Source organism: Dermacentor variabilis, chromosome 4 (assembly GCF_050947875.1).
Source record: "Dermacentor variabilis isolate Ectoservices chromosome 4, ASM5094787v1, whole genome shotgun sequence".
Lineage (NCBI taxonomy): Eukaryota > Metazoa > Arthropoda > Arachnida > Ixodida > Ixodidae > Dermacentor > Dermacentor variabilis.
In genome coordinates this window covers 55,510,563-55,522,819 of record NC_134571.1, presented here as the reverse complement: position 1 = coordinate 55,522,819, position 12,257 = coordinate 55,510,563, and the positions used below count along the sequence as shown (strand labels likewise).

At 42.8% G+C, this 12,257-nt stretch overlaps 1 protein-coding gene across 1 annotated transcript in view; it reads right to left on the bottom strand.

Annotated features, from left to right (window-relative positions):
• Positions 1-11,265, bottom strand: part of LOC142579181 (uncharacterized) — a 39,951-nt gene extending 28,686 nt beyond the window's left edge. Inside the window, exons 1-7 of the mRNA XM_075689147.1 lie at positions 11,109-11,265; positions 10,421-10,493; positions 10,228-10,279; positions 8,352-8,445; positions 7,353-7,417; positions 5,444-5,914; positions 4,248-4,465 (exon numbers count right to left, since the gene is read on the bottom strand). Of these exons, the coding sequence (XP_075545262.1) occupies positions 4,248-4,465; positions 5,444-5,914; positions 7,353-7,417; positions 8,352-8,445; positions 10,228-10,279; positions 10,421-10,473 (953 nt within the window). The 5' untranslated portion in view covers positions 10,474-10,493; positions 11,109-11,265. The remainder of the gene's footprint in view (positions 1-4,247; positions 4,466-5,443; positions 5,915-7,352; positions 7,418-8,351; positions 8,446-10,227; positions 10,280-10,420; positions 10,494-11,108) is intronic.
• Between the last annotated feature and the right edge of the window lie 992 nt (positions 11,266-12,257).

Sequence of the window (12,257 nt, the reverse complement as noted above, 5' to 3'; positions counted from 1 at the left end):
TTTCCAGCAATCCCTTGACCATTGTACGCTACCTAATGAGTGGAAAATAGGCAAAATGATTCCAGTGTATAAATCCGGCAGCAAAGCATCCCCTAATAGTAATTATCGTCCCATCTCTCTCACCAGTACATGCTGTAAAATGCTCGAACATATTATTTTTACTAACCTGGTTGATTTCCTTGAATTGAACTCATTTTTTACGTCAGCACAGCACAGTTTTCGGAAATCTTACTCCTGTGAAATCCAATTAATATCATTTACACATGCACTACACCATATTCTTGACAAATCATCACTAGCTGATTGTATATTCTTAGATTTTTCAAAAGCATTTGACAAGGTGTGTCACAAACTATTACTTCATAAACTAAAACAACTTAACATAGACGGTAACCTTTTGAAATAGATTGAATGTTTTCTTCTCAACCGCTCGCAATTTGTTTGTGCTAACGGCATTAACTCTGGTTTTACAGAGGTCCGTTCAGGTGTTCCACAGGGTTCCGTCCTTGGACCCCTACTGTTCCTAATTTACATTAATGATCTTCCCTCGCTTATCAACTCCCATATCCATCTATTCGCTGATGATTGCGTCATCTTCAGAGAAGTTACCAATGCTAACAATATTGAATTACTTCAGTCAGACCTTACCACGATAGGGAACTGGTGCAATGAATGGTTAATGGAGCTCAATATTAACAAATGCAAAGTCATGCATGTTTCCAGAAAAACATCTACAATACCGTCGTACTACATTAACAACATGTCGTTGGAATCAGTTTCTTCATATAAATATCTTGGTGTTTACATCACTTCTAACCTAAACTGGTCTCTTCATACTGAAAACATAATCAAAAACGCTAATCGCATGCTTGGCTACCTACGTCGCAACTTTTTCAACGTACCTACTAATTTGAAACTTTTGTTATATAAAACATTAATACGACCCAAACTCGAATACGCGACTCCGGTATGGGACCCTGCTCATGAAAACCTAATCACTGACCTCGAGATGGTTCAAAATAACTCTGTACGTTTTATTCTTGCTAACTACAACCGCACAGCGAGTATAACCAACATGAAATCTAATCTTTGCCTCCCATCGCTGGCATCTCGCAGAAAAGCGTTTCGTATTGCCCTCTTCCACAAGTTGTACCATCACCATACTCTACGAGATCACCTCATCCCCCATCCAATTTATGTATCCCGTCGCATTGTTTATCAGTACAAAGTTAGTATTTTGTCATGTAACACTAAAAGTTTTTTGCAATCATTCCTGCCGCGAACCTCGCGTGACTGGAACCATCTTCCCGCCAAAATTGTAAGCCTTATTAATTATGAACAGTTCCGTGAAACCTTAGCTAATATTGTATATACAGGTACCATTTAAACACTCATGTAACCATCTGTCTTTGTCTTCTTTTTGTATTTACCACTCCCCCTCTGTAATGCCCTTGGCCCTGAGGGGTATAATAAATGAAAAAAAAAAATTAAATGAAAACTGTAAGCAATGAAATGTTTCATGGTGGCCCTCAGTAGCCTTTATCGACAATACAGTATGGCACACCCCTCATGCAACGGTAGGAACCAACTGTTGGTATGGTGAGGCACGTGTTCTTCGCAAAACCCATCAGTTCACTAGAACTTCAAACTGAACCATAAGGCATTTTTTTACAGCGCCAATGGGAATGCCTAAAGTATTCTTGAGGTACTACAGCGCAGCTTAGGGTGCCTAGAAAAGTAAAATTCAAGCACCTTCTGCCTCACCATGTCTTGATGCATCATTGTTTAATTATACAAACGAAGAACTATTCGCTTCGTCATACATAAAAGAGAACCTCGCAAACCTTCATAAAGAAAACACCACAAGCCTCACATATTTCACTTGATTTTTGATCCTCCGCCGGGGAATTATGGTATCTTCAATATGTCCTATAATACTAATGACTGACGCTTCGACTTCTTTCTGGCTGTAGCCATACAGTAGAAAAGGCACATTTCACTAAAACATTTGGGCCGAGCAGCCTCTGTCAGTTCGCCAAACATGCAAGTATATTCGCCGTCATGTATATTCCCCAAGCAACAGGCACCAGTAAATTTCTGAAGCGAGTTGAATGTGTAGCACGGAAAAGGAAATATATATTGGTACCTTCCTTTCGTATTCTGCAAATAGCTGTAAGCGTTCATTAGCTTTACTTCAAATTACTGCTACTTCACATAAACACGTGAAGGACCGCCTAATTTTGAGAAGCAGTTAAAGAAGCAAGTGGTGCTTGTAGAATCTAAACTGCTGTGTTAAGTCCAGTGAAGTCTTCGTGTTACTGCCGAGCGTTTCTGTGAAGAAATGCACAAATTCGATGTTATACCACGAACCACTCGTCATGAGCAAACCTGTTTTAGCAGATTATAATCAAGGTAACTGTTGTAGAAGTCATATATAGCCAGCGTTCAAGACATACTTGTTGCACCGCAGCAGGTACGGTATCATAATTGGATTATTATACACTATGTTTTTTGCGGTTGTCGATCCGCGCATGAAAAACCCACAATGGGCTGGTCTGCGCTCCTTCGGCTGGCACTGTAGCATTGCCTTTGAGAGCTGCATTGTCGTCTAAGAAATAAGCTCTTTGAATAAATTTTCGCGAATGAAGATGTCGTAAAATATTTGATATTACCGCCATAAGTATACAAGCAGAGAGAACGAGGGCGAAGAAACGAAAACACCGCAGAAAGCACCCGGACTGTAGCAGACGATAGGCGCGAGTCCGTGCCCTGACGTCACGCGAGCGGCACTCGCAGCGCCCCTGTAGTTCGTTCTCGGGGCTAATAGTCAAGAACACTAAAACGCTTATAGTATGTTGGGCAGAATTCATGTCAACATTATGAGCAACACCTGTTTCTGCACCGAGGCATTGCGCTAGACGGACCCCACCAAAGAAAATACGTAAAACAGTAAGACTTTTGTCAAAACAAATCCAAGAGAAAAGATATTGAATTCTGGCGTATTACGTATTAAATACCATGATCTGGCAATGAAGCACAGCATAGCAGGGGACTTCACATTAATTTTGAACACCTCTCTAACATACATCTAAATCTAAATAGAGTAAAATTTTGCTAATTTGACAATCGTCAATTTGGAAATTCAAATCATTCGGACTTGTCCTTTGGTCCTGGCAAACGTATGCATTATTTTTTGCATTGAAACTCTCATTAATTCGGACGTATTTGGCTGCACATAGGTTCATTTGGACAACTGTTGGTGCTCGGCGAGCGCGGGAGTGCTGCAAATGTGCAACGCAAAAGAGCGAAAATGGCATCAGCATCCACCAAAACGAAGTGGCGAGGTTCGCATCGCCATAGTTGTCAGTGGAAATCATACGTGAATGACAGCAACACTACAAACCTTCGTGCCTAGTTGTGCCTCTGAAGCCTTGGGCTTACCGCCGCGCACAGCACTGCGTTGCTCATGTGCCTTCATGAATGCATAGTCGCCATCCATGATCGCATCAATAGCTGCCGCGGTTTTGTCCGCAGTGGTTGCAGCTTTCGTTTTGGCAAGCTTTTGAGGATGAAGAGCACTGGCTACATCATGACGAACGGCGACCAGCTCACTGGTGAAAAAATCGGGATGTATGCGTGGTAGTAAAGAAGTCTGCCTCAGATGAAGACGCATGCCACGGCTGCACTGTGAAGAAAGTTGCGAGGCTTTTGCTGCTGCGAGGGCTAATCGGCCACGAGATGACGAGAATGGCAGCTTCTGCACTATTTTTGTACGAAATAGAGACAGGATTGGCTCATTCATTCAGTAAATAAAGTGTGTTGACGTAGTAGGCACTTGTTTATTGTTTTCTTGATACCCTTGATAATTCGACATTTGGTAAATTCGGACATTTTTGTTTGGTCCCGTGAAATACATATTAACAAGGTTTTACTGTACAAAAGCATTTTTGCATTTTGCCCCCATCGAAATATGGACATCACAGCAGGGATCGAACCCGCGACCATAAGCTCAGCAGCAATGCCATAACCACTAAGCTACCACGGCGGGTGAATTTGAGAAGACCTAAATGTGATTTGCCTTACCAAAACATCAACTTAGAGTGAACTGGTTTTATGAGAAACTGAAAGCAAATGCCCATAAACTGCCCAGTTTATTCCGAGAATTGACCATTAGAGTCCATCTAAAGGGAACTTACTGCATCACCAATGGTCACTCGGTAGGGACGCAGTGGCGGTAAGCTGCTAACCTGTCATCCTGGGTGGCCTTGTTGGCTTCAGGAAAGCTCCAGGGGTCACACGGAGCAGGCAGGCTTGCCTCCTGGGACAGGCTGGGCAGGGATGTGTTCCGGGGAAAGTTCCAGGCATCATCCTGCGCTGCATCGCCAGCACCCCCCTCGTGGTGGGACATTCCCCAGAAAGTCGTTCGCGAGTGGGGCAGGCCACGTGCTCCAGACCATGGCACATCCTTCGACAAAACAAAAATCCAACAGAGCTCAAACATTTGTCGATTACTCTTTGTGCCATTTATTCACTAGTGCATCAAAGGTACACTAAAGAGAAACACAAGTCAGTTTAGACTGATAAATTATTCTTTCACACCTCTGTTTTCAATAGTTTCCATGCAAGAGATTGATTGCTAGAAGAGAAAATGAAGGCCGAAACTTCATTTCATTTTGCACTGAAACCCGAGACATTACAAAATGCCGTAGAAGCTGAAAATGTCACAGCAACATGGTGCAGGAACTTCAAGGCAGCATCGCCACCCACGTGCCGTTTTTGACTCCTTTGTAGCCTACTAAGCCTCTTCTCGCAGTAACAGCGGCTCTTTTTTTTTCCAGTATTTTAAAAGCATGATTTAGTAATACACAGCTTATCTTGGTATCTTTATCTTTAGTGTGCCTTTATTGCATGGTTTATTGGCAAGGTATTATATCGCGATGCTGCGCAGCGAACAACATGACGAAGATTATGCACGAACCTGTGTTGCTGGTTGACACTCGCAGCTCATAGATCCAAAACGCAACTTTAAGCTCACACAACACACTCTAAACATAGCTTGTCTCAAGAACAAAATGTGCCTCGAGAAAGGCCCAGATCAAAAACTTCGATTTCCTTTCTCGGAGGCCACGAGCAGCAAGAGCTACACAGACGCAGTTGCTATGGAAACAAGGATGTTTGGTCTGGCAGTCCCAGTGCTCCTTTGTGAAAAACAGCATACAACTTTCGCCACACTCTCTCCAACACAGCCGGGCTGGTCGAGGCGTCTCACAAGCATTCCTTGCTCCATGGTTTTAAAACAACAGCTACTAAGGAACTGCCATTTGCTGCACCAGATAGTGATCCAGTACGTATTCTCAGAAAGAAACGGTGTCCTCGAGCACTACATTCAACAGTTTGCTCTCTAGTAAACAGGCCCGAGCAAACATTCTCTTGCGAGACGTACCTGCAACGGGGGCACATCCAAGTCAAGTAGCGACACAGCACCTCCGTTGCTAACAGCTGGGCCACCACCTGACGCTGCGCTGCTGGCACCAGACGAGCCACTGTTTACCGAACAGGTCGGTGATGCTGGCGGAGAATCGAAGCTGATCAGCAGCGCCCCATTGTCTTTGCCTGTAGCACCAGAGAGAGCCACACGATGGGGTGGCACGGGGGGTGCAGGTGCTGCACCTTTGCGAAATGAGCTTCTGGCTGCACCCGCTGCAGGCTGCTTCGGTGCAGGCCCTTTCTTTGCTTGTGCACCCTTTTGCTGTCCTTTTCCTGTTGAGCCAAAGAGGTTCAGCTGGCCGCGTACAAATCCAGTCCGCCGGGAGAACAGGCTGGAAGACGTCCCATTGGGCACCGTAGTCCAAGAGGAGTCTTTCTTCGCTGACGAACCGAAAAATGCATCAATCTCTGCTGCTGCAGTGTTGCTCTGCGAGAGATAAGGATGCCAGTGTCTAGACGGTGAACTGTTAGCTTAAGCTGAATTGTGGTCAACTAAGTATGTTTGATTAACAAGATTTTCTAATAGATTCAAATATGTTAGAAAAACACGGGCTCTTGATACTGAATCAAATGCCAATTAGCTTTCCCAATTCTCAAAATGGGAAAAGAAAAATGGACAGGAAGTAAGGTAATAAAATGTTTACTTCTTTGAAAAGATGCAAGGCAACTGTGCAGCCCACCACAGATGCGTCTGGTACACAAAAATCAGAAACCAAGGAAAAAAGATTGGCTGCTCTCGCAGCGTGCATGAAGCTAAAAGAGCCCCTGCAAGTAGATATGTGATCACTGTAATACAGTAAACTATCAGTTGCACGAACGTCGGTTTAGCGAATATTTCAGAATAACGAACTTCTATAAAATCCACGGCAGTTTTCCTATGCAGTCAATGCAAAAATCTTTCAGTTAAACAAATTTCTGAAAAGCGAATACTTCAGTTGAATGAACTTGATCAGCGGACCCGGGCTCATTTTTAAAATCAGCTCCACAAAGATTTGCGCTCTGCAGTGCTGGCGCAGCCGCCGTCCGCCGCTTCCAAATCACCCCTCCAGCGGCAGCTATGTGCAGAGTGACAGTGAGCTGGTTACCTGTGCTGAGCTATCAGACCTGGAAATTGATTCCAGTGTTATAGTCACGAAGAGGAAGAGTGTGACAAGGAGGATGCACTGGCAGAGGCAGATTCAAATCCTGTAATTCTAGCCGAGACTGTAGGCTACCTTGGAAAGTTGCGAGACTTCATGTCTCAGCAACAGACTGTGCCAGAGGAAGTGCACAAATACATCGACTCTCCGGACAGTTTTGTTACCTCATGCGCGCGCTTTAAGAGCACCAGTGCAAATGAAAATTATATATTTTTTTTTCGAAATGAGATGTGCAGCAACGTAACTGTTACGCACTTCGTATATATTGACGTACATTATTAGATAAATTTCATTTCACACTTTTGACTCTATGTCTGCTGTGACCTATACTGTTCCATATTCTAGTGAATATTCAGTTTAGCGAACTTTCAGTTAAGTGAACTATTTCCTTGGGTCCCTTGAAGTTCCCTCAAGTGAGAGTTCACTGTATGCTGATCAATTGCAAACTGCATGCACCAGTCTTAAGAAAAAATCAAAGTTTTTCTCAGTTCCCATGATCTGTAATCGTCTGTGAGAAATGGGACAAGGACAGGATGAAGTAGTGCATGGAGAGTGGAATACTGACCTGTGGTTGAAGAAAAAGAAGATACAAAGGCTAATGCTAGTACATTGAACCCTGTACGAATCGTTTGTGCAATGACTCAAGGCTGATAATGTGTACAATTGTTTTCAAAACTAGGCACATTCATGCCTACCTGGTAGCAACGGTGTGCATGCTGTACTTACACCAATGTGAGATTCATTGTGCGCAGAGTTCCTTTGTGAATGGAAGCCACCAACCTTAGGTGGTGCTGAAAAAAGAAAAATATCCCATAATCACCACAACGAAACTGCCGGCCATTCATTAATAAAGTTTCTTCTCTCTCTCTCACATAATGTGCATAAAGCATCTGAATAAACAAGTTGAAAAAGAGCATTGAGGCTTAGCAACAGGATCCTAACGACATACGATATGTGAATATGTATGGTGCAACTCAAATAGACAACCAAAAATAGTATGAACAGCCATACACCACCAGCAGCCTCTGCATGTGGTGTCGGTCTTGTACACTGCGTTACTGCAGCAATGCTTTCAAAACTCATATTACAGTCAATGTTTGTGCATTTTTTCCGACTAAATTTTGCTTTTAGTTCTTCGAGAACATCGGAAGTTTTAGTTGTAAAGTGCCATTCTGAGCCGCAGCATCTCCATTTGGTTCCTGTTGGATTCTCTGTGGAGCTTTGGCTATGGATTGTGCATGTTTTTTGTGCTACAAAACACTATACATAAAGCGGTGGAAAGAAAATTGCAAGTTTCTTCACACTGTTAGTTTGACTGATGAAGACTGGGATTAAATGAAGATGTGACAGCGAGCTCACGACGACAGCGAGTCCATCCTCTTCCATACACAAATTGATACATGCGCTTGTTTATTAAATTATGTTGTCTATGTGTACATGCAGATGTTTATGTGTCATATATAAGACGTTCACTGGTGTTTATTCCATGACATAGAGCTCTCATTGATGAGCCACTCCTGCAGGCTATATACCAGTTTGATCTCCAAAGATATGAGAGGTTTCTGTAGTGGGTTATCGTGTAAATACTAACTGCATGAACTGGTTAGTGAGAGTAAAAATGAAAACTAGTGAAAAGATAACAGGAAGACAAGGCCAAAAAAGCAACTTTAACGAATGGCTTATGCAACAACTGGCACGGTAAGTGGGTAACAGTGGGGCACTCACGAGGTCGTGGAGGTGGCTTCTTCTTGGGTGTATGGACGACCTTTGGTCGAATAACTGTGGGCCGGCTGGGTGCAACGCCATTTTTCCGCTCATTCTGGAATGTTCGAATAGGCAGTATTTATTTCCTCTTAAGCTGTACATATGCAGGCAGTATTTTCTGCCAGGTGACAACGGGGTTTAAGTGAAAATAGGTTAATCAAGAAGCAAAAGTAAGAAAGTAGGGACCGCCATATTTACACACATAAGATCAGCATTTCTGATCCCCACTAAAACCAATCAATACTGAGAGCACAGGCAAGTGTACCAGCAACAAAGTCAGAAAATTTGTCTCAAGATTTTACTTGCCTAAAGCACAATCTGATTATGAGGCAAGCCATTGTAGAGAACTCTATTAATTCGGCCACCTGGGGCTTTTTACCATACACTAGCACTTTTAAATTACAATTCCATCGGAATGCATGCGGCCGCTATGGCCAACATAAAACTCACAAACTTGTGCTCAGCAGCCCAACACCACAGCAACTGAGTTACCACAACAAATAGCACGTAAGTTAAGTGTGCTGGAAAACAATACAAAAAGTGGTAAATCTGAACCGAGTTATACTTGCACTGACTAAATCCTAATAAAGTGTCCTTGCGACAGTACCTTTAGATCATAGAACTATGATAAACAGCGGTATCTTAAAGGTCTACTAAACTTGTGAAACATACCATAAAAGTATGATATGTCTGCAAAAAAAATTACATGCCTGTATATATGACATTCCCAACAACACTTTTTCAATAGACCAATCTACACACAGCACTGCAGCCCCCACAGAGGTGAACAAGGAATAACATCTTTACTATACACAAATTAAATAATCATGACAGTCAGTGAAAAAAACAAAAACAACTTTTTGATGAGATGGTAAATTTATCTTGCCTTGAAGTTAACTTGCAGCCAAACAAAGTAGAAAAAACGTACCTCGTGCTAACAATTAAATTTGCATTTCGATGACTGTTGGCATCTGTAGCTCTGCCCCTTACAGGACGCAACGATAGTCATCACGATGTCAACATGTTCATCGACTTCTTATTGCCAGAAGAAATGCAATTAATTGCACATATAGGTACTTGTACACAGTGTTAGAACATTAAAAATTAGCTTCGCACACCGATTGTTACTCAAAAGTGAAATTTGTGGGTTTGTTGCAATAAAAAATTTAACAGGAGTCACAAAAAAAGGCCTCTACATTAATATGCTTTTTTTTTTTTTACGTCCTCTGACTTCAAAGGCACACCTTGTTGCATTTTAAGGCAGCCTGTAAGGCAGTATTGCACAGGTGACCACTATGGTTTGTGCACCAGTGGACACAGTGGACGTAGTCTCGGACGGTCACTTTTGGCGATATCACTTTCAGTGCATGCTTATTCGTTAGTTGAGCAAATCCGGATGAGCTGATTGTCTGGTTGAGTGCCGTCATGTCAAAGGGATGGCATTGCCAAAAGTGGCTGTCCAAGAATATGTCCCCTGATGGATGCAATATCTTGGAAGTGTTCAGCGTATTTAGAAACACAGTGTACAGAATGTTTTCTGAGCAAGAGTTGGCGACACGCCGAGATGCTTTCATTTGACAAGCACACATGACATCAGTCGTGCTCTGTCTCACTCAAGTGCCGCTTTCCAATACAGAAGTTCGGAACCAGTACGTCATGAATTCATGGCAACCAGCTAGAATAGTTCAATGTATCCCGGACAAGTACAGTTGTAAAGAAAAACTTCTTTGAAAAATGATGCAGTTCACCAAATTCCTCGAGCCTCTTCTTATTTATTTATTATTTCACGACCAAGGAAAAGGACCTTAATGGGAATATTTTTCAGAAAATGGCTTACCTTGTTATTGTTGCTATCTCTTTGAACTAGTGGCGGCGCTTGAGCTTGTGCACTGAAATGAATTCAGAATGAAAATCTGCGTAAGCCAGTGTATTACGGCCTAATAAAGAAAGGGTCCAGGCGATATAGCATGGTTTAATGAGAAGTATTTTGCAGAGGCAAATAACGCCGTTTGCTAACCAGACTACTTTACCTAGCTTTCGGCACTGGTGGTGGAGGCGCAGGGCGGAGCGGTTTTGTGGCCATAGGCGCACATAGGGTCGGAGCTGCGACGAGGAAACAACGGAAAGAGAACTTTAGTGACGATAACACCTTGATTGCTTGTTGGCGAGCGTTCATAAGCAGGCCATCGCACACACTATTCACTGCGTACCAAACTGCTGACTACATCTTTATCTATGCAGAAGGCTGACGGACAGTGATAAGTTAAACGAACGGAAACAAGGCGTACCAGAAGCCAATTTAATTGCGCGAGTAGTGCTCTGGGCGCGATAACAGAGCCTGCCGGCAGCTGACTCGAACGTACTACGTCGATAAGACCATGCAGAAAAAAAAAATCGAAAAAAAAACGGTCATATGCGCTTGAAACTTACGGATGAGACTCTAACGGACGGTGCGACCTAACGTTACAGTAGCCAACACCTGTCGCGCTACACAGGGTGACATCCGCCACCAAGGACGCACATGTTGGCAGAATGAGGTCAAACAGAGACACTAAGGCAACTGTACTTTCGAAAAAGGGCCTAGCAAAAGTCAATCATATTACATTCTGCTGATTTACGTGGACGACTCCCTCGGTTTACAGCAACTGACCAGACGCGCCTGGTCAGCAGTGCCAGTTGAGAGACGATGTGTGATACCGTCGGTAAAATCGAACTCACCTGATAGCGTTCTGTATACAACGAGTCGAACAGCGAAGTCAACACGCCAAACAATCACTAACACAAGTTAGTAATTGACGACTCTTAAGTACGAAAGTGCTCCACCAACGGTCAGAAACTCACGCACCTACGCCATTATTAAAGGGGCACGCTGGTAGCGCCGCCTGCGGATAAGAATCACCCGAGTTCTGCGTCCAATACGCGAGTTTCGCGAACTGTCAGTCAACAGCATAAATAGCTCATTACGACGTTTCACGATAAAATAGTTATAAAACAAAGGCGCTCTCGCGACTTCTACATATCTCTTGCACAGTGGCGACAGCGCAGTTTATTCGGTGCCCCAGGACTTATAAAACGCCTCCATTTTAATGACATATTCGACTTGCTTCTACCGCGCTTCAACTTGCAGTGATGCGGGACTCACTTGAGAACGGACAGGGAAAGCTGGGGGATGGGGGAGAAGGACTTGCAAACACTGATTCTTTCAGCTAGAAGTGGCTAGATTGAATTAAAGACATTAACAAACGTTTAGCTAGAACGGCAGTTTATTTTCGCGGTGAAAAACAGCGCATGTGGACATTTGACAAGATCGACTGACACACTAAAAAAAAGAAAGAAAGCGATCCACGAGGGCGAATACCTGTATGATTATTCCCAATAATTAGTTTGAAACTAAAATTCATGGATAGACATCATGAGGGCTTGTATGAACGACCATATATACCGTGTGTCCAAGCTAGCTTACATTAGCCAATTACGCTGTTCAACGATATATATATATATATATATATATATATATATATATATATATATATGTGTGTGTGTGTGTGTGTGTGTGTGTATATAAGAACATGATGCTAGATAGAAACCAACGGTGTTCAGTTGCCAGAGCTCTCACAACAGCAATGCAATAAGTCTCAAAATCGTATTTTGTGCCACGTTTAAAAAAAAATATATTATTTCGTTGTACAGCTTGGCTAACGTTAACTGATACACCCAATATAAGCTATATAATTAATTTAATTGTGCGTGATAAACATGAAAACAACGGAAGGGAACACCGCTATCACAATCAACAGTTTCTGATGCGTTTTGTAATTCTCTCTTAAGCTTCTCGTTTTTATTATGTTTTCAGGTCTACTTGGCGCG